The sequence below is a fragment of the Oryx dammah genome, unplaced genomic scaffold (assembly GCF_014754425.2).
Source record: "Oryx dammah isolate SB20612 unplaced genomic scaffold, SCBI_Odam_1.1 HiC_scaffold_26, whole genome shotgun sequence".
Taxonomy (NCBI): domain Eukaryota; kingdom Metazoa; phylum Chordata; class Mammalia; order Artiodactyla; family Bovidae; genus Oryx; species Oryx dammah.
In genome coordinates this window covers 91,175,405-91,198,828 of record NW_024070210.1, presented here as the reverse complement: position 1 = coordinate 91,198,828, position 23,424 = coordinate 91,175,405, and the positions used below count along the sequence as shown (strand labels likewise).

Genomic DNA, 23,424 nt, shown 5'->3' with positions numbered 1-23,424 from the left:
CACAATGCTTTGATGTTTTTCCACATTTCTCCAAAGTTTAGGTAACTATATAGCATATGAGGATTTTAATTTTTTTTTCCTGTTTATAATTACATCAGTGCTTCTCAGGGGAAGTAATATATACTTCAAGTTAAAGCTAACGTCAGGTAGGTGTATATATGTTATTAGTGAATGGCAGAGTTAAAATACTTGAATATCTTATCACCAGTATCACATATGTTAATGTTTAAAATTTGGTAGATATTTTCTTGATCAGATTATACACATCATATTGAAACAATATAATGAGACTTGAAAGAATCAGAATAAGTTTGCAAAATCTGGTTTAATTCATATCTGGGGAGGGTAGGGAGCATGTGGTGAAAATACATATGCACAGGAACCTAATCAATGCTAGACAAATAATGTATTAGTTTACAACAGGATGACCGGAAATTCGAAGGCTCTGATTGAGTCCGTCAGCGGTAACACAGTTTTACATTTGGCTCAAGTGGCTGTTGAATAATAACAAGTGGTGCCAAGTTCCTCCGAAGCACCTCATGACCCGCCCCCAACCTTGGAAGGCGTTTCACCACAGTCTCAGAAGAAATCCCAGTCGTGCCTTTCTTGTGCTGCCCCAGTACAAATGCAGGCCTGGGATTTCCAGGGGCCATATGTTATTGCACAGAGAGGTCTGTTCTAAGCAGACCCTTATGGCTAAGAAGGTGTGAGATTAGCCCTTAAATAGTGGTCTAGCATTAACGTGGTCTATCAAAGCAGGTTAAGAAATAGCTCCTTAGTGATTATGTACCAGCTACTAGTTATCACGCTAACAGAAAAGGCAACACGGCAGCTTCACATTTCACACGACAGACCAGCACCACCTGGGCCTGGCTTGCTGGCTTTCCTTGTCACATACCTCTAGCGATTATTTTAATGTAGGCCCAGGGAAAGATGAGTTCATACCAGTCTTGTCTTCACATAGGTCTGTGTAGCATTAGAATTGTTCTGGGTTAATGACTAGGCCATGAAGGCAAAATGTTTTAACTCTCCTTTGCCAAAACAGAAACAGTCTCTGTTCTGACTCCTGTCCAGTTCCCAAAAAAACAGAACATACATACACCTTTGTTATTGCACATCTCTCACACAGACTCGTGTATGTATAATATATATATATATTTTAAATATGCTACACACATTTTAAAAAAAAGGACTATGGCACTTTACAGAATACATGTTTAACAAAGATCATTACACCACAGATGTTTGATAAGTATACAAAAACCCTTACACAATTCATGTAAATTGTTGAATTAGCACACAGGTTTAAAGAATCCACAGAATCCAAAGCAAACATTTCTGCCTTCTTGGAGTTCACTGAGAAGCCCAGCCCCATCACAAAACTTGAAGCACAAATGCAGCAAAAAATAAATACTTTTTCTGGTAGTAGTGATGGTCCAGGTATATTAGATTTTTAGACGGAGGCAATTATGTGATTGATAGAAATTTATTAGAAAAATAGATGTAGGTCAATGATTGTCTAATTGTTTTCAATCTGTTTCTAACACATTCCTCCCATTCAGTGGTTTTTAAACAGCCATGCAGTTTTCATCTAGGCTAGCAAGATTTTGATATTCCATTTATCCCAACTGAAGCCTGGCTAAAGGGACTTGCAGGTTCAAAAGGCCCACGTTTACCTGTTTACTCTTTCTCTGCTAGAGAGATTGCCTCTGTGCTCTGCCTGACAAGTCAGTGTTTTAAGCGGTTTTTAGTGGTGCGGGGTTTTGTGTATGTGTGCAGGTACTGTTTCTGTCTTCTGTGACATTCAGACCAATGAAGTAAACATTGTCAGCTGACTTTCTTCTGGCCAAGAGTGGGCACGTTTTCACTTATGACTTGTTATTAGAGTGATCTAGGGATGTATCTCCACCCCACCTTAGTGGAAAAGCAGTCAGGCAGTAAAGATGATGGACTGCTCAGGGGATGCTCTAGGCTTATGACTCTTCTGAGAGGAGAGTGAGAGTGTAAACTCAGCATTATAACATAGATTCTCTATGTTGTATAGAAGGAAAAGTGAATCTTGTGGGAAAAATGTGTATTTTTTTTAATCAAGATTATTTGCCTGGTGGAGGGAACTTTATTTTTGCAATTGCTTTTTTTAAAAAAATTAATTTCCTAGTGTTAAAAAGGGATAAGTATGATGGCATCAGGACTTTGTGCGTCCCTATCCGACAGGGACAGGAGCCCTGTTTGGTGGCCGCCATCACCTACTTTTGTGTGATGTCAAACACAGGTCTTGTTTCCCAAGTCCGGATGGCAGGCTGCCATGAGCACACATATGTACCCCTTTGCTTTTCAAAAGAGTCACAGATGTATACTTTGCTTATTCTGAGTTTTGGTCTAAGAATGGTGAACTCATTAAAGGCTGGTTCCCTACCCATACGTCTTCTGCCCTTTAGGTCATACTCTGTGAGATAAAATGGTTTCTGGCACAGGCTGACGGCCAGCCTGGAATAAAACTTTAGTTCTCCATCCCATCTGTGTATTAATATAAAGCAATTACTCGTTCTGCAGCAAGGCATGGTTTTCAGACTCACACAGCTTTAAGATGATTCACTCAGGGCAGGGTTTTAAGATCTGAATCAGGATTCTTCTATGCCTGGTGGCACTTAGCACACAATACCTCGCCCAAACAAGGTTCATTAGTTATTTGTTAAATTTTCAAAACAAAGCAAGCCCTCAAGTAAGCAGATTCATAAGCCTAAAGAGACCCATACTTTTAATCCTTCCAGAAATTTGGTGGGTCCATCCCATTTGCTCAAGTTGTAAGTAAGTGCTTCTGTAGCATCCTGCAGTTTTGAAGTTCAGGGTGATACCTGACTAGGTTCCTTTTGGTCCCTTTGATCATTCCAGGGTAAGGTTGAAGTGATGGCTAATACCATTTTCCTGAATCAGTTATATTGGTGACTTATAGAAACTAGATTAAAAGCCCCTGGATCCTTTTTAATAGTGGTGTTTCTTTCTTTCTGTAAACAGTTGTAGGCAGGTGCTAGGAGCTTGGTTGAGCTCTCATTTTTGCATGAACCTTCTACTCTATGCTTTCCTGAGAATGAAGCCTTTGCTGTAAACTCACCGGTTAGAGCAATTTAATGTTATCTGAGTCTGCATCCAGGACCAACGCCAGGAACTAGAGAAACGTAACTCCTGTGACCAGCTCCTTGTCATCTGCTGCTGCCAGGGGTGGGAACGCAGCTGGGTGCTGCTTGGTTACTGCACAGCGGGGACAGGTCTCCCTGCAAGGGCTGAGATTCGGACATGCTGAGTGAGCTGCAGCAGCCTGGAGACCTGGGTCCCTGGAAGGAGGAAACGGTGAGGTTTCCCCCAGCAGTCAAAGCGCAGTCCTAGCCCTTGGGGAGCAACACAGGATTTCTGGTGGCAGAGGAGACTGGGCCAGTACTGATGCTACACCTCGGAAGTGAGTGACTCTGTCTCTACTAATGGCATTCTGTCTGTGCTTTTATTCTCACGGTGGGACAGGTCCTCATCCTTTCTCGCCTCAAATTTCTAGACTCTCAGAGTGACAGTTCAGTGGACCCACCCGACTCTGGAGTTCAGCCTAGAGTAAGTTGCACAGTAGAATTCCACACTGTCCCTGCTGACCGCTCAGGTCAGCTAAGCAAGAGGCAGTGTCTTGGTGTGTGCCCTATAGCGCACATCACGTCCCCGGTAAATGTACGGTCTTCACTGTGGACCCCAGAGGAGACAGTGTGAAGAAGGAGAGGAAACAAAGCCCCCCCACCCCACCGCACTCTGAGGCAGAGATGCCTGCAGGCGCGCAGCCTGTGGCCTCTTCTGTTACCAGAGACCTGTTGCTTTCCTGGTTCAGATCATCATCCTTCACTGAGCCTTGGGGGGAGATGGGGTCCGACGGAACGAAGCTCCACGTCAGGGCTTGTGCGCGGTTTTCTCGTTCCATCTCTTACGATTTGCACCGTGGCCTTCACGTGCAGTGCTCGGCGTGGCTGGACGCGGCCTGCCGTCGGTCCTGGGAGGCTGTGGAATGTGGCTTCGGTAGGTAAAGGCTAGTTCTTCACTTAACCCAAATGACGGAACCAGAAGTGAAGTGTTTCACAAGGTTACAGCGAGCAAGAAAACGGCGTTGATGTCTCTTCCAAACTAAAGGAGGCAGATGAGGTTCTTCCCCTCTTCGATTTCTTCCTGTACTTTGTCACTGGAGGTGGCGATCTCCGCTTGGGCGGAGAAGACAGCGCAGATGAAGGTGAGCACCGTGCCCCCGATGGCGGTATAGAAGGCCCAGCCCAGCGAGCAGTCTCCGGGTTTGTAGGCCGACGCGTAGTGTCCGCAGTAGCCTATGGCCTTCTGACAGCCCCAGCCAGCGGGGTAGAGTATCAAGCCCAGGATGAGGAAGAGGCCTGCAGGGCAGAAGAGAGAACAGATGAAAACCCCTGTGGCGAGTGAGTGACGGTACTGTGTGATGGTTATTTGATGTGCCCGCTCTGGGCTGTGGGGTCCAGGCTGCAGTAGCAGAACGATACTGAGTCTGCTTCCAGGACCAGACTCAGCGAGTGTCAGTACTGTTTGTGCAACTCACCTGGCCTGACCAAGACAGTCACTTTAATAGGAATACTTTTAGCCTCGGGGCTTCCCTTATGGAAGCTAGTAAAGAATCCACCTGCAAGGCGGGAGACCTGGGTTTGATCCCTGGGTTGGAAAGATCCAGTATTCTGGCCTGGAGAATTCCATGGACTATGGAGTCCATGCAGTCGCAAAGAGAGTTGGACACGATAAGTGACTTTCACTTTAGCCTTGTATGTACATGTCAGAATGTGAACCCACTAGTAATTTCTCTTCTAGGAAAGCAGGTGAGACTGTTACTACTTTCCCCCATAGGGCTCGTCTTGCCGTAAGGCAAAGGTTGGCAAACTAAGGTCAAGCGGAGTCTTGTTTTTGTAAGTAAAGTTTTACTGGCACACAGCTGTGCCTGTTCATTTATGGACTGCCCATGGCCGTGCAGGAACAGCACAGTGAGGGGGATGGCATAGGCCCTGCGGCCTGCAAAAAATCTAAAATATTTACTATCTGGCTTTAGGCAGAAAATATGTGAATTCTAAGAGAATTCACAGAGAACAAGAGTTAAATGCAAGAGACCAGATCTTAACTTGGGTGTCATGCTTTAAAGATAAGCCCACGAGGGGTCAGCTTGCTGGCATTCACCAGCAACCAACCTCATACCTAGGACAGTGATTTCTATATTTACATAGACATTCTGAAACCACATGCAAACTTCATGAGAATTTTTTTGCCTGATTGCTTTTAAGTAAGTGCAGCTTTGAGTAGACACTAAGAAGCTCTGTTTCCATTCTGCTGATCCCACCACACTGACACACTAAAGGTCCACTGTTTTTCTATCCCTGCAGCTTTACTGCTTGCTCACTGTGTAATCAAGAGTTAACCTTCCCTGCCAGCCCAGGGCCGCGGTGGGGCAGGGTGCCTTGCCTGCTTCCCCCTCACACAGCAGAAGCTGTTTATAAGGAAGTCCAGATCCTAAGATGACAAAGAAAACTGAGGGACCCCAAAGCTTACCCAACAAAACTTTCTTGGTAGAAAGGATGCTGCAAGAAGATGACGGCTTTATTCTGTTGGGTTGGCCAAAAAGCTCATTTGTGTTTTCCCATTTGATGGTATGAAAACCCAAACGAATTTTTTGGTCAATGCTATACGCAGCAAGAAAAGACAGTTTTCTTTGAAAAATGATATCTATATAACCAAGATTATTCATAGACAAAAAGACCTGTGTTTTAGATACATTGGAATAGCAGTTGTATCCTCCTAATTTAAGCTTGACTTTCAATTCTCTTTCCCTACCTTTACTGACCTGGAGAAGGAAATGGCAACCCATTCCAGTATTCTTGCCTGGAGAATCCCATGGACAGAGGAACCTGGTGGGCTACAGTCCATGGGGTCGCATGGTGTCCATGGGGACGTGACTGAGCAACTAACTTAATAATCAGGGGAAAGGCCAAGCTACAAAATAGTACCCTTGAAAGAATAAAGGACTCTCCATCTGAACAGATGTAACTCAGCTGGGGGCATCTAGGATGACTGAGCTAATTCTTTTGTATCTCTAAGTGAAGTCGCTCAGTTGTGTCCAACTCTTTGTGACCCCGTGGACTGTAGCCCACCAGGCTCCTCTGTCCATGGGATTCTCCAGGCAAGAATACTGGAGTGGGTTGCCATTTCCTTCTCCAGGGGATCTTCCTGACCCAGGGATCAAACCCAGGTCTCCCGTATTGCAGGCAGATGCTTTAACCTCTGAGCCACCAGGGAAGCCCTTTGTATCTCTAAGGCCTATGATAAATCTTGATTAATCCCCACCTTGTTCCCTAGGAAACCTCACCGCAGGCACAGGGAACCTGGGAAGTCTCCTCCCTCAGGTCCTGAGTTACTGCCTTGGGAACAGGAGTCCCCCCTCTCTGGGACCTGTATTAGGATGCAGAGGCATGCAGCCGGGGGCAAGGGAGCATTACCTGCTCTTTTCGTTTAACAGGCCAGCATGTGTGTGTTTGAATTGTGGCTCCAATTATTAACAACACTCATTTGGTGGCTTAGTAATACAATTAGTAAGTGAATGCATGTTAATATGAAAGGGCTGGGGCGAGCAGGATTTGCTGTCACCTAGCCTGTGTTCTTGCCTGGAGAATCCCAGGGACGGCGGAGCCTGGTGGGCTGCCGTCTATGGGGTCGCACAGAGTCGGACACGAGTGAAGCGACTTAGCAGCAGCAGCAGCCCTGCTACCCTGTGCTGGGCTCTGGCTTGTTGTTCAGTTGCTCAGTTGCGTCTGACTCTCTGTAGGATGCACAGTCATGTGGCTATCGCAGATCCTTCTGGAAAGTTTTAAAATAAATAATTCTTCTAATATCATCGGACCCCCCTTTTTTTCCAGCATGTCAGGTACATTTACCCCTGTACTTCTCCTGAGCTGTTCCCTTACTGGTAGCTCAGGTGAGGTTCCTCAGGTGCTTCAGGCCTACTCAAAATCCTGTGGTTGCTATTGGCCAATCCATCTGTGAACAGCAGGGAGACTATCATAAAAGGGTGCCATGCTTAAGAGTCTTGAAAGCCCCAGCTTGATTATAAGCCCCCAGGGCAGTCCCCACAGGTGGGTGACAGGAAGTGGCTCTGGTACCTCTGTGAGCCCCCCAGTGCACATGACTTGTGACCCCACCGGGGCAGCCTGGCTGCGAGCATCCTGCTCCTTGCACACGACAGAGCCGAACGGAGCGTGATCAGTGCCGTGAACACACATGACTGTCTGAGCGCGAGAGAAAACCACCGGCCTTCAGGTGAGTGAGAAGAGACATTTGTCATCCCTCTAGGTATTTAGAGCAGACTCTTCTACCAAAGGAATTCCAGAAAGCTTCGTGACTCAGGTGACCACACAGGTCCTCACTTCCCAGGTCCTGACCCCCCACTACTCCTGGGGCACCGGTCCCCAGGCGCTAACAGGTGTCCCCTAGTCACAACCATCAGCCCAGCAGGTTCTTTTGCCTCCGAGTAAAGTTCCCGAGAAGCCGTAAAGGCTCCCCAGCTCTGAGTCAACTCCACAGCCCTGCGGTCCTCTGTGTCAGCTCTCTGTCGCCCACCTCTCGCCCCTGCTGCCTGCTCCAGCCTTTGCTCTTGCCATGCTCCCCTCGGATGACACCTCCTTGTCTTCAGGTCCCACCTACTCACAGTTTCAACTGCCTCCCTTCTCCTGACTTGCTATCCCTGTTCCCTGCTTCGGTATTTTTCCTTAGCATTTCTTAGTAACAATCTATTACCTTGAGTCATATGAAACTATTTGTCAAATTTTTTTTTTTAACCTACAAAAATGGTGGTTTCATGTGGCTCAACCTGATATTTCATCTTATATTGACTGTTAATCCATCTGCATTCTAAACTGAGCTCCACAAGGGCAGGGATTTTTGTACATCTGATTTAATACTAGCAAGCCAGGGTTCAGACAGTGCCTGCCATAGAGTAGACTCTTCATGAAACGTTACTAGTGTCAGGGCAGCTTGTTCTGCAGTAGGGTTTTTCTGAACCACAGTGCCCTGGAGGAGAAAGAGTATTGTAGCTCTGGCAGATGCCAGTTGACAGGCATGAACCACCCCGGCAGGAAAAGAGGTGCAGAATCCTGGTGGGTTGGCTTCCCCGTCACACTGCCCTTCCGAGGCCTGTGAGCCCCAGGGGCTAGAAGTGGACATGTGCCTCAGAGTGCAAATAGGTTTGATGACACCAGCTGCAGAGACAGAATCGGCACATCAGACCACAGGCAAGACACGCCGTAAGACATACACCAAGTCTGCGACAAACGTGGCGTGGCTCCCCTCATCCTCACTTTGGAGTGCCCCAGGGACGCCCGGCGAGGAGTGCTCTGGACTGAGTTTCACATAAGAGCCACGCCAGAAACTGGTCTCTCCCCCTTGGAAGTATTAAGAAACAGAAGCTCCTGCAGCGAGGCCAGCCCGTCTTGGGGGCCTTTCCATGCGCTTGCTTTTTACTGCATCACACCTTCAGTGTGTGCCTGGGTTTGGAGGGTGACAGAGAAAACGGGACGAGGCCGGTGGGCAACTGCCTGTCTGACTGGCCTCTCTCCCTGGGGCCTGGCTGAGCTGCAGCAGGCCCAGCTGGGAGAGGGAGGAAAGGCATCGAGGGTGATGCTGGACAGCTGCTGAAGACAACTCCCACGGCTACAGGAAACCTAGCAGTTCAGAGCGCTGGTAGCCCCTGCAGCAGCTCCACTCGGGGGATGGTACCCAAGTAGGTACGATTCTCCCCAGCCTGAGGAGAGACACTCCCCCTTGCAGCCCGTCTTTTCTTTAAAAGCCTCTCAGTTCCTTGTGCCAGGAAGACTAGAAGGTGCCAGCCTGTGCTCACCATGGGGTCACTGGGGGGTGACTCAGCCTTATCTGGGGAAGAAAGACATTAACGGAAGTGATGGTCAGTCACTTGGACTACCTTAGAGATGCTACCCCAGCCCAGGTTAGAGACGGCCCTGACAGTTTACTGAAGCCCGCCATAAGATGCTGCCTGTCATGGGTACCAGCAGCCACAATGCAACATCCACCGTGTCCCTGTGGCATTTTAGTAATAGCGTCCCTGACCTGGAAGGAGCTTTCAGACTCAACCTGGGTGCCCAGCAGTTCTCGCCTGCTACAGAGAAATTTTTAGTCTGTGGGCAACACACAAGCATGGCTCTGGTCTAACTTAAATAATGAGGCTTCCTGAGCTCTAAAAGGGCGAGGGGAGGAGCTGGGTCTCCCGGCTGAGTTCCCAGTGCCTAAAACAAAGAAGGGGCTGAAAAAGAAAATGAGTGAAGCACGCTGGGAAAAGTAAAGCCATAGTCTTCCTGATCAACGGTCAGCACTGACTATGATTAGACCAGCCACTAAATTATATATCTTAGGGAATCTTCTTACTGATGCCCTGAAATCAAATAATATGTTATCAAATATAAGTTTTAATCAAATCCCTTAGGTAGGGGGGAAAACCTCCATAATCCTGCCAAGCTCCCAATTTTGGAAAGACCAGGAGCTGCTGAATACAATAAAATAATAATGTTTTACTTGGTCTGACGATGGCCACCTCCAGCTTTAAGAGTAGGGGATGCTATTGGAACAGGGGAGCCGAGTCTGCGCCGCCGCTCACAGCCCGTGAGGGAAGTGTGGGGAAGGCCGTGCGGTGACCCCCGGTTTCCCTGCTGCGTCAGCGCCAGCCCTCCCGCGGCTCTGTCACGGGACCACCACCCCCTTTCACACCTGCTGGCCGAGGGACGGACTCCAGGCGGCCTGCCTTTTGTGGTCACCCACTGCCTGTCCAGGAGGCCCTCTTCCCTGGCCCGGCAGGGAGAACTGGCACTAACGCGCTCGTTACTGTGTGGGATAGCAAGTGCGCCTTGGCCATCATATCCCTGCTTCCTCCTCAGACAGGCTTCCAGACCAAACAGAAAAGACCGACTAGACCTCAGTTCGCGAAGAAAAATTTCTAAGGACAGGAAGGAAAGACGGCCCCACCGGCAGTCTGGAGAAGCCCCCAGGAAAGGATGCCCACTCAGCCACCTCTAGGTTGTAACATGTTCATTCTAAAGCTCTGAAATATCCTAGTATCTCTGGAGAGGAGCTCACAGCAGACAGGGCCTAGCAGACACAGCATCATTCAATAGATGTGGGCTCCCAACTAGGTCATCCTGGGGAGTGCCCACTCCCCAAACAAGGGGTGTCACTCATGCTGACCCCTTGGGCACTCATCCACCTGGAAATACCCACCCCCACCCCGCGTCCTGGCTTACACATTACCTGTGTGACATCTGGCACCACTTCCTGCCAGGATGTTCTTCTCTGTGCTCCCACTGCCCCTTGTACAGCCTTCTTCAGCTCTTCATTGTGTTACTGTTGTGTATTTATTCAACTCAATTTACTGAGCTGCCTAGTAAGTAGCAGGCTTTATTCTCAGCCCTGGGACAGAGCAATGCCCTAGCAGGACTCTGAGACCCTTGAGGGCAGAAAGGCTGGCTCTTTCTGGATTTCTGCCACAATTTTATCTCTGCATTTACCATAAACCTCTGATGGGTGTGTCACAGTTAACCTTGGGTAACAGAGGTCAAGAGTTCAATTTATTTCTGGCTTTCAAACAGCCACTGACTCATTTAAGAACCTAGCAGGAAACCATCTAACTATCAAACATTCATTTCCTATTCAACACAGCTCAAAAAAACCCCAAAACTCCACCTGGTGATGTTTATCCCTACCAGGTCTACCCTGTGACTCAAACTGAATGCCAGTCTCTTGAGCGAGCTTCTCTCACTGGGCACATTGCCAGGAGGCAGCCCCTGCCCCTTCACCTCATGCCCAGGCCGGCATCTCTATAACAGGACGAATCAGACAGGAGAATGACTGGCTCCCGGCGTCCCAGCCCCATTCTGGGACATAGCTTAGAGAGCATTCCAGTCTTACTAGGGGTGACAGCTTCAGTCCACAAGTTCTGACAACATTGGATTAAAGGAAACCCAAGGTGGGAAGGCCTGCTGACTGTCCCTTCTCGGTTCCTCCTCACCTTTCCAATCTCTGAACACCGGAGGGCCCAAGGCCCAGTCTTCTGTCCTCTACATTCTCCTTGTTGATCACACTTGATCCCACAACTTTAGGTACTGCCTCTGGGCTGACATCTCCTGAACCCTGATCTTAATATTAGCTCCAGAGTTGCATATCCAACTGCCCACTTGATGTCCACTTGGATGTCTTAACAAGGTACTTGAAAACTATGTCCAAACCTAACCCTTGATTCCTGCTCCCCACTTAAAAACCCGGTCTTTGTCCCAAGGGCTTCATCTCAGTAAACGGGAGTCCCATTCCAGAGCTGCTCAGGTCAAAAATCTTCGAATCATCTCTGACACCTGCCCTTCTCCTCGAGCCCGTTTTCCTCCACTGGCAGAGCCTACTGGCCTTCATTCTAGCTGTTCCTTGGCCGGGAGAGCACTTCTTCTTGACTGCCCATATGGCTAACTCCTGCATCTCCTTAAAGGTCTTGGGTTGAATCTCTCTCACTGAATCCTGCCCTGAGACCCTATTTAATACTGCAGTTTACCCACCCCCTTCACCCTAGCACACCCACCTGTCTTGCCCTGGCTTTTTGTTCGGTCCTTCCATAGCACCTGTCACTTTTTAACGTACTATATAATTATTTGGTTTGTTGTCTGTCGCCACCAGCTTGAATGTAAAGCCCAGGAGGACAGAGAACTTTGTGCAGTTTATTCTTTATGTGTCCCAATTGCCTGGAGCAATGTCTGACATGTAATAGGCATTCAGTAAATATTTGTTGGATGAATGAAAAGATAGAGTGCTGTGATGTAGATTTGTTACGTTTTAAAATGAAGCCATTTTAAGTTCTTGCCAAGCTTTTAAAATGGTTGCAGGAAAAGCTTCATTCAATAACATGAATCCTAGGGGTTGGCAATTCTGGCTAACAGCACACCAGCCACATTTACTAATGAAACACGTGAAGGGACCAAATCATGAGACTGCAAGTGTTGAAAATCTCCTTTCTGGCTACAAAAAATAGATCTCTATTGGGAGATCACATGAAAAAAAAAAAAAGCATTAAGTCAATTAAGTGTGTTAAGTCTTCATTAATCTAGAGATCATTTAGCCTCAAGACTCTGAAACTGTTTCCAACTATGCTTGGCTGCAGCCATGACACCTGTAAAGATGCATTGAGGCTGACTGTGGGCACTGCCCAGGGTGCCAGCAAGGAGCAGAGGAGCAGTGCAAGGGTAAACCTGGAGAAGCTCGGCAAGACAGCAGGTGGCGGTGGGGGATGAGGGGAGATGAGGGCGGTGGACCACGCAGCTTGCAGAAGCAGTGAGGTAGTGTCCAGTAGCACGAGCCCGGAGAGTGGAGAGGCCAACAGAAAGTGCTGGCACTGAAGGCAGGAAGGGAGACCCACTGACGGCCCAGGAAACACCCACTCCGGCCCTGAGGGCAGTGTCACAGGTCAACCTCCGATGGAGGGGGGGCCGGTGGGGCAAGGGAGAAGAGATGATGCCCTGCTCCTGCGAGGAATAACACATGTACTTACATAGCTCTAAGTCTGGGACCATCATGCGGTCCATCAGTTGACGTTGGAGTGACACACGATAGCCCTAGGCCTGCTAGTTAACAGTTAACGTTGATCTGTACGCTTACCTCTCCTCTCTGCCTAAATTTTCATTTTTTCCAAAGTCATCTTCCATGCTGACAGCTGGAAGTCACTTTGGCAGTCGCTAATAGCTATTGGAAAGTCACCCACTGTTGTTAGCTGGGGATCTTTTCACTTGCATCACACCCCAGGGCACACTGTCCGGTACTAAGACTGCTTGGAGGAAGGCACCACCAGCCCACCCGGCTGCCCACCCACCGAGCTTGCCATCTAGCCCTTCCCTTCCCAGAGAGGGCCGCTTGAAAGGGCCTGCTCCCCATGTGCAAGGACTCTGCACACTCCCTCTAGTCACGTCTCCACAGTCGCCGAGGCAAGGCTGAACTAGGCCCCTTACACTCTGCTTTAAGAGCGGCAGCTCAATTTCGTGGGTAAAATGTTTAAATAAAAACAAGTAAATGGTTACCAACTACCTGGACAACGAAAGAAGAAACAGGACTCTTGCTGTGACATAACATGCATTTGTCCCATAAAAGAAGAGCACCAGTTCCAAGGTCTCTTGGATGCCTCCAAGTACATACTTTTGGCTGAGATGAACTCCCGCTGGACTGTAAACCGGAGAGCAGGGAGGAGTGTATTCTGCTCCTTGGCTTCTGTCTCCACGTCCACTTCAAACTCACACTCAGTGCCTGTGACACAGCCCCTTTCACATACTGTGCTGCTGACCGACTTCACAGGTCATCTGTGATTCCCATTTCCTTTCTAGTCTTCTCATATTTGGAAGAACCTTTTGGAGAGATCTGCTATGGTAAAAATGGTAGATTCCAAACAAAGATGACATGGAGTTTAAGCTGTAAACACCCTCCCTCTATTTTCCACATTTGCAACTAATACTTTAAAGGTGGAGGTTTATACAGGTGATTAGAACCCCTTAATGATCGGAATGATAATTGTTACAGTAACTATGAAAGAAAGTGAAGTGAAAGTGAAGTTGCTCAGTTGTGCCCAACTCTTTGCGACCCCATGGACTGTAGCCTACCAGGCTTCTCTGTCCATGGGATTTTCCAGGCAAGAGTACCAGAGTGGGCTGCCATTTCCTTCTCCAGGGGATCTTCCCTACCCAGGGACTGAACCCAGGTCTCCCACATTGCAGGCACCAGGGAAGCTATGCAACTGTGTTACCACCATAGTGTCTATGGCAGCAGTTAATACTCACTAAGCACCACAAGTTGCCAGGCACCAGCTGAGCCCCTTACATATAACTCATTTAGTCCTTGAGATAACTAAGGTTGGTACTATTAATCTCATCATTTGACAGATGAGGAAACCAAGGCACAGAGGGATTAAGTAAGGTTACACCACTAATCGATGGTGGAGCTGGGACTCAGATCCAGGCGGCAGTGCTCCATGGCCCACTCCAGAGCCATCACCCTCGGCTGCTGCTTTACTGCGAACCCTGTCCAACTGAGGAGGGGAGGTTGCTGAATCCTCAAAAGCCGGCTTGCTTACACCTGTGAGACATTCAGGAGCACGTGACAAGCGCTTATCAAGTGGAAACACCACAGGCCTGCTGTCTAGGGATGACGGGGAGGGGAAGGCTTGCCTAGTGTCAGGCAGGCTGACCTGACAACCCTACAGCAAGACGGCAACAAGATAAAGGACGTGCATCCACCCCTTGTCTTACATTGCAATCTGAGTGTCATCAGCCTCCTTACTGCAATACAGATGCCACCTTGGAATGGCTGGCATTGGCCAACAAAAAAAAAGACTTCTAGAACGAAAACCGATGAAAAGGTCGAAGCAGCACAGTGTTCACTATGATGCCCTCCTGCAGAATCTGTGTGAGCAGAAAACTGGAAATAAAGCACAAAACCCATTAGACAAGAGGGAGAAAGTGTAAGCAGTATAAACGCAAGCTGTATAATCTGCTTACATTTCAATCTTTGCTCTTAGAGTCTGTGTGCTTGGGAGCCATCTGAAACTGCACATCCACCTAGGATACTAATGCCATCCACAAAATGATCCACAAAAAACCATGTCCTATGAACCTTCCAGGAGAGACACTTATAGCTGATTACACAAAGTTGAGCACCAAGAGCATGCTCAGACAAGCCTCCAAATTACATCCGTACTTGTGCAGGCTGGGCCATGGTTTAACCATCTCCCCTTCTCCAAGTAGCCCTTCTTAATTCACGGAACAGAGCTAAGGAGCTCTGTCTTGACCCCCTAAACCTGAACCCTTGCACCACTATCTACGTGCAGCAGGTTCAGTTAATCCTGTGTTAGCAAGAGACCTGCTTTGTGCCAGTGTCTGCATTCAGGGAGTGCTGCTCTCAATCTAACGCATCAGACTCTCATGAAATCTTGCTTACGACAACTACAGACACCAGGATGGGCCCCCCGGGCTCTGCCACCCAAGGAGAGCTCAGGTCCTTGCCTCCCAAGCCCCAGCACTAAGTTAGCAATGCTACCCCGGCCTGCATGACTTCTCCAGGTGCCCGGACACTGTCCTCCGCACCAAAGTGCCTCTTAGCCATTCAGAGCCAGGGCTCTCCAGGCAGCATTCATGCACCAGTATAACACAGCAAAGCGTTAGCCATCCCACAAATCAAGGGCTTCTGCCCATGAATGCCCCCTCGGGTGAATCTCTACTTTTGAAATCACGTTGCCCACTAAGGTTTTTCAACTTTTCAATGACAATTTATTATATAAAGCCCAAATAGGACTTGGTTTTAGTGACAGCCAGCTCTGAAATGATTCTTATTGGTTCTTTGGTTGATGACTGAATTAATTACTATTTATGCTCTAGCTGTCTAGGAGGGCAGAGGTCATGCTAGGATTGAGACTTAGCAGCATTTACCACAACCTTTACTCTTTCAAAGTCCCAAGAAACTCATAGTTTCTAGCACAGATTAGTGAACACAGACTCTGTTTCTGTCAGTGAACAACAGTTATTGAGCATCTCGTGTGTATGCAGCAGGCCTCATTCCTTGCTCATATTCTAGAAGAGTCGTTCCCACACTTTAGGACCTCGGACAGTAACACAAGAGCCATAAAAGTTACTGGGAGTCAGTATTTTTTCTGTTGCGAACATAAAGACACTAAAAACACCACTGTCTCCTCTTACTATCATTTCACGAAAAAGGGCATTTTAACAAAAAAGGGTAAAGGGTGCAACCTAAGAATAAAGGACAGGTCTTTAAGCTGAACACATATAGCACTATGAAATCTGACAACACTGTCCTTAGTTTTCTCGTTTTTGTTGATGACCAGCAGAAACTAAGAACTGTTACCTGCCATCTGACTCTACAAGGATGAAGTCACTAGCCTCTGCAGCTGCTAACCGTCACTACCCTCTGACAGGAGTTCAGGGTGGAGACTGGAAACGAAGCACTCTGTGATATTTTCAGGAGATTTTATGGGCCCCAATCCTTGTATCTCTTATCTAGAAAAGCAGTAAATTCACTAACAGAGACATCTGTTCCTCATGACTAGTGGTAACCTTCACGAGACTAGCAGCAACCTTGTGCAAAAATGTGTGCTGGCCCGCATACATCCCACTTCACCAAAATCACGAATACTGACCCTCCCCTGCCTCTGTGGAGCAGTTCCTCAGAGCTGAGGTGCTGTCTCCCAGGCTATAGTCCTCATTTTACCACAAATAAACTTAACTCACATTGTGCGTTGTTCTTCTTTTTTTTAATTGACAAAACCTTGGCAGAGTGGACTGGCATTTGTTCCAAGGCAGTGAGAGGCTGGTGTGTGTGTGTGTGTGTCTGTGTGTGTGTGTCTGTGTGTGTGTGTGTCTGTGTGTGTGTGTGTAGCGTTTGTGAGAGAGAGAGAGAGGCAGGTCTGAGTTAGGATGGGGACACCTCTCTGAAAAGCCCGTTTGTTGACTGCACAAATAAAAAGGTAGAGTGTAAAGAGGCTCTGAATTCCATTGCTTTGGGATTCAGAATATAAATCTGTTTTACTGCATCTCATTTTAAAGTTTCAAGGGTTTATGGATAAACTAGACTGGACCCAACTTTGACATTTAAAAACTCTGCTCTGAAGGCCAGATCAGAAATAAGAGGTCAGAGGGTTCACTGGCCAGATCAAAAATAAGAGGTCAGAGGGTTCACTGGTAATGAAAAGAGGTCAGAGGGTTCAATGGTTTTCAGCTGATAACCAGTGTCTTAGAGTAGATGATACCTACATGTTATTTTAGTATATGATCAATAACATTAGAGGCTTTTAACCAACAAGATTTTCTGATGGGAAGGAGAGAACAAGTGAAGGATTGGGTGTCGGTAATTTTCACTTAAAGCTTCTGTTAATGCTTACACCATCTCCCTGCAGGAGTCTAGTAGGGCACTTGTTTTCTACTAAAAACACTGCCATGGAGTTATAATTGGCAAGAAAAATATTCTTCCAGGGTGGGGGCTGGAGAACGGATGACAGAGCAATAAAGAGAATTCTCTGGAAGACAATCAGAGCATAGTTGTCATAAAAAGACCTTGCAGCCAAGCCCCCCAGGGGAAGTTTCTTCTATAATTACTCAAAATTAATGACCATCAGTTAAGAGTTAGATGCCCCTAGAATACGTTGTGAAACAACCCATGAGAAAGATGCAGGCTCGCCCACACTGAAGCCTCCCTAAGCCTTCCTCAGCAATGATTCACGCTTCTATGCGAATTACTTCATTGGTAGTTTCTAAAGCCTTAACTTTTACTGTTAAAATGCAGCCCAGCAAAGTAATTTAGTGAGATTATTCCTTCCCATGAGTTAGTGATAATATTTTACCTTGCATTCCAAGTGAGGTGTTTCCTAAACTGTGTCTGTGCAACTGGAAGAACTTCATAAAATATTTCTTGATAAATTATTCATCCAACATGTAGGATTAGAAAGAGCTGCTATATGAATATAACCAAAGTACACTTACAAATTAAAATAAGCTGCCACAAAAAATAAAATGCAGTTTATAGCAGAATACAAGAGACTATAAAAATGTAGTTATTGAGCTCTGAAATTTTCAGGACAGTAAGTAAATTTCTTGTCTACTAAAGATTTTGGGGGTCCAGATAATGTTAAATAATCCCTGTAACCAAGCAGGTGCCATCTTTTCAACACTATGGCCCTGATGTTGGCCTCTAAACTCCGAACACATATAACCACTAAGTATTTTGGTTTGAAGTTTTTAATATTGACTTTGTTTCTCAATGTGTGTGGTTTAGGTTTCATCTGTACTAGGGGCTATCTTGGGGAAAAAAAAAAAAGCGATTGTGGATTGTGAGCTAATTAGTAAAACCACCAGGAAGCCTCTATACAACATCCGAACTCGTAACTGTCTGTGCTTGAGCACAGAGAGGTCTTCAGAGGAGGTGCAGGCTACTTCTGAAGTGGCATCAGAACTTAGAACACCACCCCTGCTGCATCAAGCTTTTAGACCAGTGCCTGAACCACTTGTGTAAACATTCAGAGTCATACTTAAGTGATGATTTGTTACTGGAATGGGAACACAGATCACCATGGCTCACAAGATTATTTGTCTACAATTACATGGTTACCATAGCAAAATACTTCATTTGCGTATCAACTGCATATTCTATCTGAATTTTAAGAGAGTTTGCGATTTTCTTCTAGCGTTTCCAACTGATTTTTCAAATTAATACCTGTTTGGTCCACTTGCTCTTAGGCAGTAGTTTTTCCTCTAATGATACAGCTGAACTCTTTTCTTCCCTTTATATGTGATGATATTTTTTGTTTGCTTTTCTAGGGTTCAGCTTCTGAAGCAGTGACTCTCTAATATGGCTTGGGAACAGAGAAACTCAAGAAATTGTAGACCTGAGTCTAGAGGTCTTTGTATTTAGCAGGCATTTAATAAAAGGTCCTTGAATTGAAATTTAATTCTGGCCTGCCTTTTAACATTTTAACATTTCCTCAAGGTGGATGAATCATTACATGTGGTCCTCTTAAAATGACTCAGATACAGAAGGGTTAGACCCCACTTCCGGTGGAGGCATTCTGACTGGAGAGCCAGCACCATTCAGAGTCTCCTTTTGCCAGCCAGATCTACTGGGGCCTCATTCTCAGGAGGAGAAGCAGGGGATGCTCCCTTGACTTCTGCCTTTTCTGTGAAGATGTCTTGAAGTCAGGCAATCAAGTTCACACTACCTTCTCGGAGAAAAGCAGGTGAAAAGTGGCTCTGAGACAGTCAGGGATCTCTTCCCCTCTTCCCCATGCTTCCCAAGCCCTTGTTCTTATCTCTCTCCTCACCAGTGACTGACTTGGTCACTGGGAGTGAACAGGTAGGGCAGGGCATACATCAGAATGGATGCTGCAGTCAGGTTGAGTCATGGTTATCTTCCTGATGTTAAGGTTAGCTTTCACCCTGTGAAAAACCACAGTGAGAATGCCAAGCCCCAGGGAGCAATCACAGCGTATCTCATATGACAACCCCGACCTCCTCACATGGGCTGGACTACACCAAAGCCACTCTCCAGTCAGCACGGACAAAACCCTCCGCTTGTCTTCTGAGATTCTTCTTTTACTCCTTTCCCATCTTTTTTCATATTGTTCTCCTTCCCCCTCAATCATGGCTCACCTCCAAGGAAACTGAACCCGTGCAGCAGGCCCGGAGCTCCCACGGCAGGGAGCGATGCCGGCGTGCACAGTCTCACAGCCATCCATCTAGCCGGACGGGTGGGCAGCTTGCTGGAGCCATCCTGCTGGGCTGAAATGGGTGCAGGCAGAGGGCTACAGGGACTGCAAAGCGGGAGAGCCAACAAGACATGAAGTGGCACAGAGCCTGTGAAGGGAACCTGAAGCCAGCAGGCAGCCCGGCCGGCAGCTCCCGCACTAGTCACGCTTTGTGGCCAACCCAGGGGAACAGCCCAGGCCGGGGCCAGCGGGCCCATTCCTGAGCTCATCGTCGTGGCTCCATCCCAAACCTGAGTCACTGGGGATTCCACAGGCTGCTAAGAGGGCCCTACGTGTATTTCCAAACCCACACTGCTTGATGCGGTCATGGAAAACTTGGATCTTTGCAGTCTACGCTTTTGCTGTGGACCACATCCAGGTCGCAGCCTAAGGAAGGCAGCTGGCGAAAACGACCCTGCTGGCTGATTCCCCAGCTTTTGTAATGAACCCCGGAGGGCTATGAACTGACGTGTGCTGGTGGCTCTGCCAAGTTCCAGGCGAGCCCTCACCCAGTGAAGACCAAGCAGCCTATGATTTATCCTGCAAGGGGAGCCTGAGAAGCCTCCTGCAACCAGGACTCAACGGCTAGAAGCTGCCTCCAGAAAGGAAGGATGGGGAGAATGTTCTTGTCAGGGGAAGAGGAGTGAGAGGAGGAAGTTCTGTGTTGTCCTATCAATTGAGCTTTCAGAAACCGGCCCGAGGACACCAGAGGCATGGGAGAGTCACAGGGCTGCTCTGGGCTCTTCAGTCTCCATAGAGGCAGCCTACGAAGGGCCAGGGAATGACTGGAGATGATGCAGTCACACTGGGTTTCAACAGAACAAGGCCAATTCTGAAGACACCCCTATTTCTTAGAATGCAGCAACTGTTAAGGAACACAAAAAACATACTAAAAACCTGCCAAGAAAGCATAAATACTTTTATAATCATCATGTAGCTACCACTTACTATTTACCATGTGCCAAACACTGCTTAAAAGCCTTTCTCATATATGATCTAATTTAATCCTCAAAACAACCCTGAGATAGGTTCTACTATTAAATCCATTTTCTGAGTGAGAAAACTGGTCAGCATCTCACAGACACTTCCAGGTGAGGTCAGGGCTGACCCAGGGCCAGGTGAGGCTTGAGTTCCAACTGCTGTGGAGAGAGAACTCTGACCAGCTGGAGCATTTACGCATGAGCGTTTTGGAAGTGTCGGCCGGGTGCCACCACGAGGTGAGGCCGTAAGGGCAAATCCTGCCATCTGGATTAGCTTAATAGTCAATAGCTTTTTTTTTTTAAGGAACTCAGATTTTGAGATTTTTTTCGCCAAGGTATATTCTTTTACACCCAACTTCTAAAATCAAAATACTAAGATTTTGATGACTTATGTTACACTCTGAACAGTGACACCTATACAAGCCTGTGGCCTGTAAGATTAGGCATAGTAAAGGAATATATTGTTGTTGTTCATTGCTCAGTCATGCCCAACTCGTTGCGACCCCATGGACTGCAGCACGCTACGCTTCCCTGTCCTTCACTATCTCCCGGAGTTTGCCAAAACTCATGTCCATTGAGTCGGTGAGGCCATCCAACCATCTCATCCTCTGCCACCCTCTTTTCCTCCTGCCTTCAATCTTTCCTAGCATCAGGGTCTTTTCCAATGCGTCAGCTCTTTGCATCAGGTGGCCAGATTATTGGAGCTTCAGCATCAGTCCTCCCACTGAATATTCAGGGTTGATTTCCTTTAGGATTGGCTGGTTTGATCTCCTAATATATGATAGCATATAATTTTTCACCCAGTTACATTTTACAAAAAAAAATGTCCTTTTTGCCAAAATGCAAGTTGTAAGAACACACACAGTCTGAGTATATTTCTAGAGAATCCTTTGGTTGCTCTGGCACCAGCCTCCTCTCTCACCATTGGTTTCAATGTTGAATAGATGCAGGGTTGAGAGAGGGCATGTAGGGAGAGGCGAGACTGATACTCACAGCTGTAGCAAGTCCTTGGCTGAGGCCGGGGCCTGACCAGATCCTCTTACAGGCCGGCCAAGAGGACAGAAAGTCAGTGGGCTGCTTCAGACACTCGGGGAACAACTCTCTGAGCCACAAATTCAAGGGCCACATCTGCCATTGACGTTGGCTTGCACTGCCTGGTGGGGACCTCTTATTAGAGGAGAAAGAGCCCATTGGAAATCCCTAACAGATGTGGCCCCCGCCCACCACGAGGGAGCCGGCTGACCAGCAAACGTTCGGTTCATCTTTCCCTTGATTTCTTCTCAGAGGGGTGCTGCTGGGCTGGGCGGTGAAGAGAAACCCCTTTTCTTAGCCTTAGACCAGTGGTCCCTAGAGAGGCAGGACCTAACTGTACAGGAATCTTTGCCTTCAGCCAACTGTTAGTGATTTCAGGCATTCTGAGATGCCACATGTGTGCATGGGGAGCATGAGTGAAAGGAATGAGGAGCAAGCTTTTAGAAAATCAAGACTTCTGCGAGACAGGTGACCAATAGACCAGTATCTTGGGTTGGTACTCCCTTCTCCCCAGCCCTTCTTCCTAGAGATCTGATACGGAGAGAAAGAGAAACGTCAAGAATAACTCATTGGAGTGTATGAATAATACCTAAAATATGTACTCATCTCTGTGCCAGAATGAACACTCTTGCCATTTATGTGAAATAGCAAACAAGAGCACTGAAAGCCTTGGTGGAGTAATCCACATTCTTAGAGACTAAAGTCTACTGGAATAACACCTTATTAAAAACTGCAGGTAAACAGTCTCTGAGACTGAAGGATATCTATAATCTGCAAACTGATTGCAAAAGACTGATTGTGATGGTGAGTCCCAAGATGTCCCACCCTACTATAAATGGCTATCCCTTGGGTGAAAGGCAGTGAGTTTCTCAGGATGAAAAACATTCCTAGGGATGACAAACCAGAAGTCGTATCTACATACCAGCATATTGATAAAACTCATAATAAAGTCATGAAGTCACAGGAGATGAGCAAATACACCATAGTCGTGCAAACTGAGCAGAAACAACTCCTCTCTGGTCCATGAGGGCTCTTCAACAGGATTAATAATTTGTGTAAATTGGCTTCCCTTCATCTACGTGTTTATTTTGACTTTTCAAAAAGCTTTGGTAGCACTTTGGTAACACTCCTCAGCAAAAGTTTTAAGACACACACTCGCACACCCCTGAGGCCCTGTGTGCCTCGGGGAATAAAGCAGGGACATTTCTCTGACAAGAAAAAGATGATCCAGTATGGAAACCGAGCTTACTGAACATTTTTGGAAGGTGAAACGCCAAGCCAAAGGGGATAAATGTCAGATTTGAGAAGTCGATCAAAAGGAGGACAATGAGTTTCACAGAAGCAAAACTCCAAGATCAGATCATATTTTCCAATCTCTTGATCTTTAAGAAGAGGAATGCCAACATCCAGAGAAGTGGGTGCATTTATCTCGAGTGAAAGAGCAAGTCAGTAGCAAAGCTGAAAATCAGAATCCTGGCCTCCCAAATTCCCTGAGTGCCTGTGAGTGCCTGGGTCTCCCACGGTATGGCTGGTCCTGGCAGAGAAAGAGATGGGGGTCCTGAGACCAGTCACGAGTGTATCCCCCGCAAAAAAGCAGCAGGAGTGTGGCGCAGGTCCTCCGTCCTTCCTCGGGGCCCTCTACCCTCTCCCCAACATGCACACATAGGGCTCTCTAAGGTCTGGGCAAGGAAAACACCTTATCAGCTGGGTTTGGGGAAAAACTGTTGTTGGACCCGTTTGGAAGCCGGCCCTGCTGAGCTCAAGGGTTGGCCATAAAGCAGGGGAGAGCTGCTCCCTTCAGGGTCTGCTTCTTCACAGGCCAGCCCAGTACTTACCTGCACCATCTGCAGCCCGGCTCACAGCTGCAGGATGAGCCCTTCAATGACAGGTGGGGGTGGCCTGCTGTTTCTCCCGTCAGACTTCAGATTAAGAAATACTTTGGTGGCAGTGTTTAAAAAGGAGATTTTCCCCTTGAGAATCAAAGCAAGACTCTATTCCTCTGCTTCCTGAGGATGTCTTCAAACTCTGGTGTGTGGGGGATGTGTGTGTGTCTGCCAC

At 47.3% G+C, this 23,424-nt stretch overlaps 2 protein-coding genes across 5 annotated transcripts in view; one reads left to right on the top strand and one right to left on the bottom strand.

Annotated features, from left to right (window-relative positions):
• Positions 1–18,557, top strand: part of SCAMP1 (secretory carrier membrane protein 1) — a 152,030-nt gene extending 133,473 nt beyond the window's left edge. For both annotated transcript variants that reach the window (XM_040225909.1, XM_040225907.1), the window contains one exon: positions 18,432–18,557. In XM_040225909.1, coding sequence (XP_040081843.1) covers positions 18,432–18,461 — 30 coding nt within the window. In that variant the 3' untranslated portion in view covers positions 18,462–18,557. The remainder of the gene's footprint in view (positions 1–18,431) is intronic.
• Positions 307–23,424, bottom strand: part of LHFPL2 (LHFPL tetraspan subfamily member 2) — a 172,359-nt gene continuing 149,241 nt past the window's right edge. For all 3 annotated transcript variants that reach the window (XM_040225910.1, XM_040225911.1, XM_040225912.1), the window contains one exon: positions 307–4,412. In XM_040225910.1, coding sequence (XP_040081844.1) covers positions 4,156–4,412 — 257 coding nt within the window. In that variant the 3' untranslated portion in view covers positions 307–4,155. The remainder of the gene's footprint in view (positions 4,413–23,424) is intronic.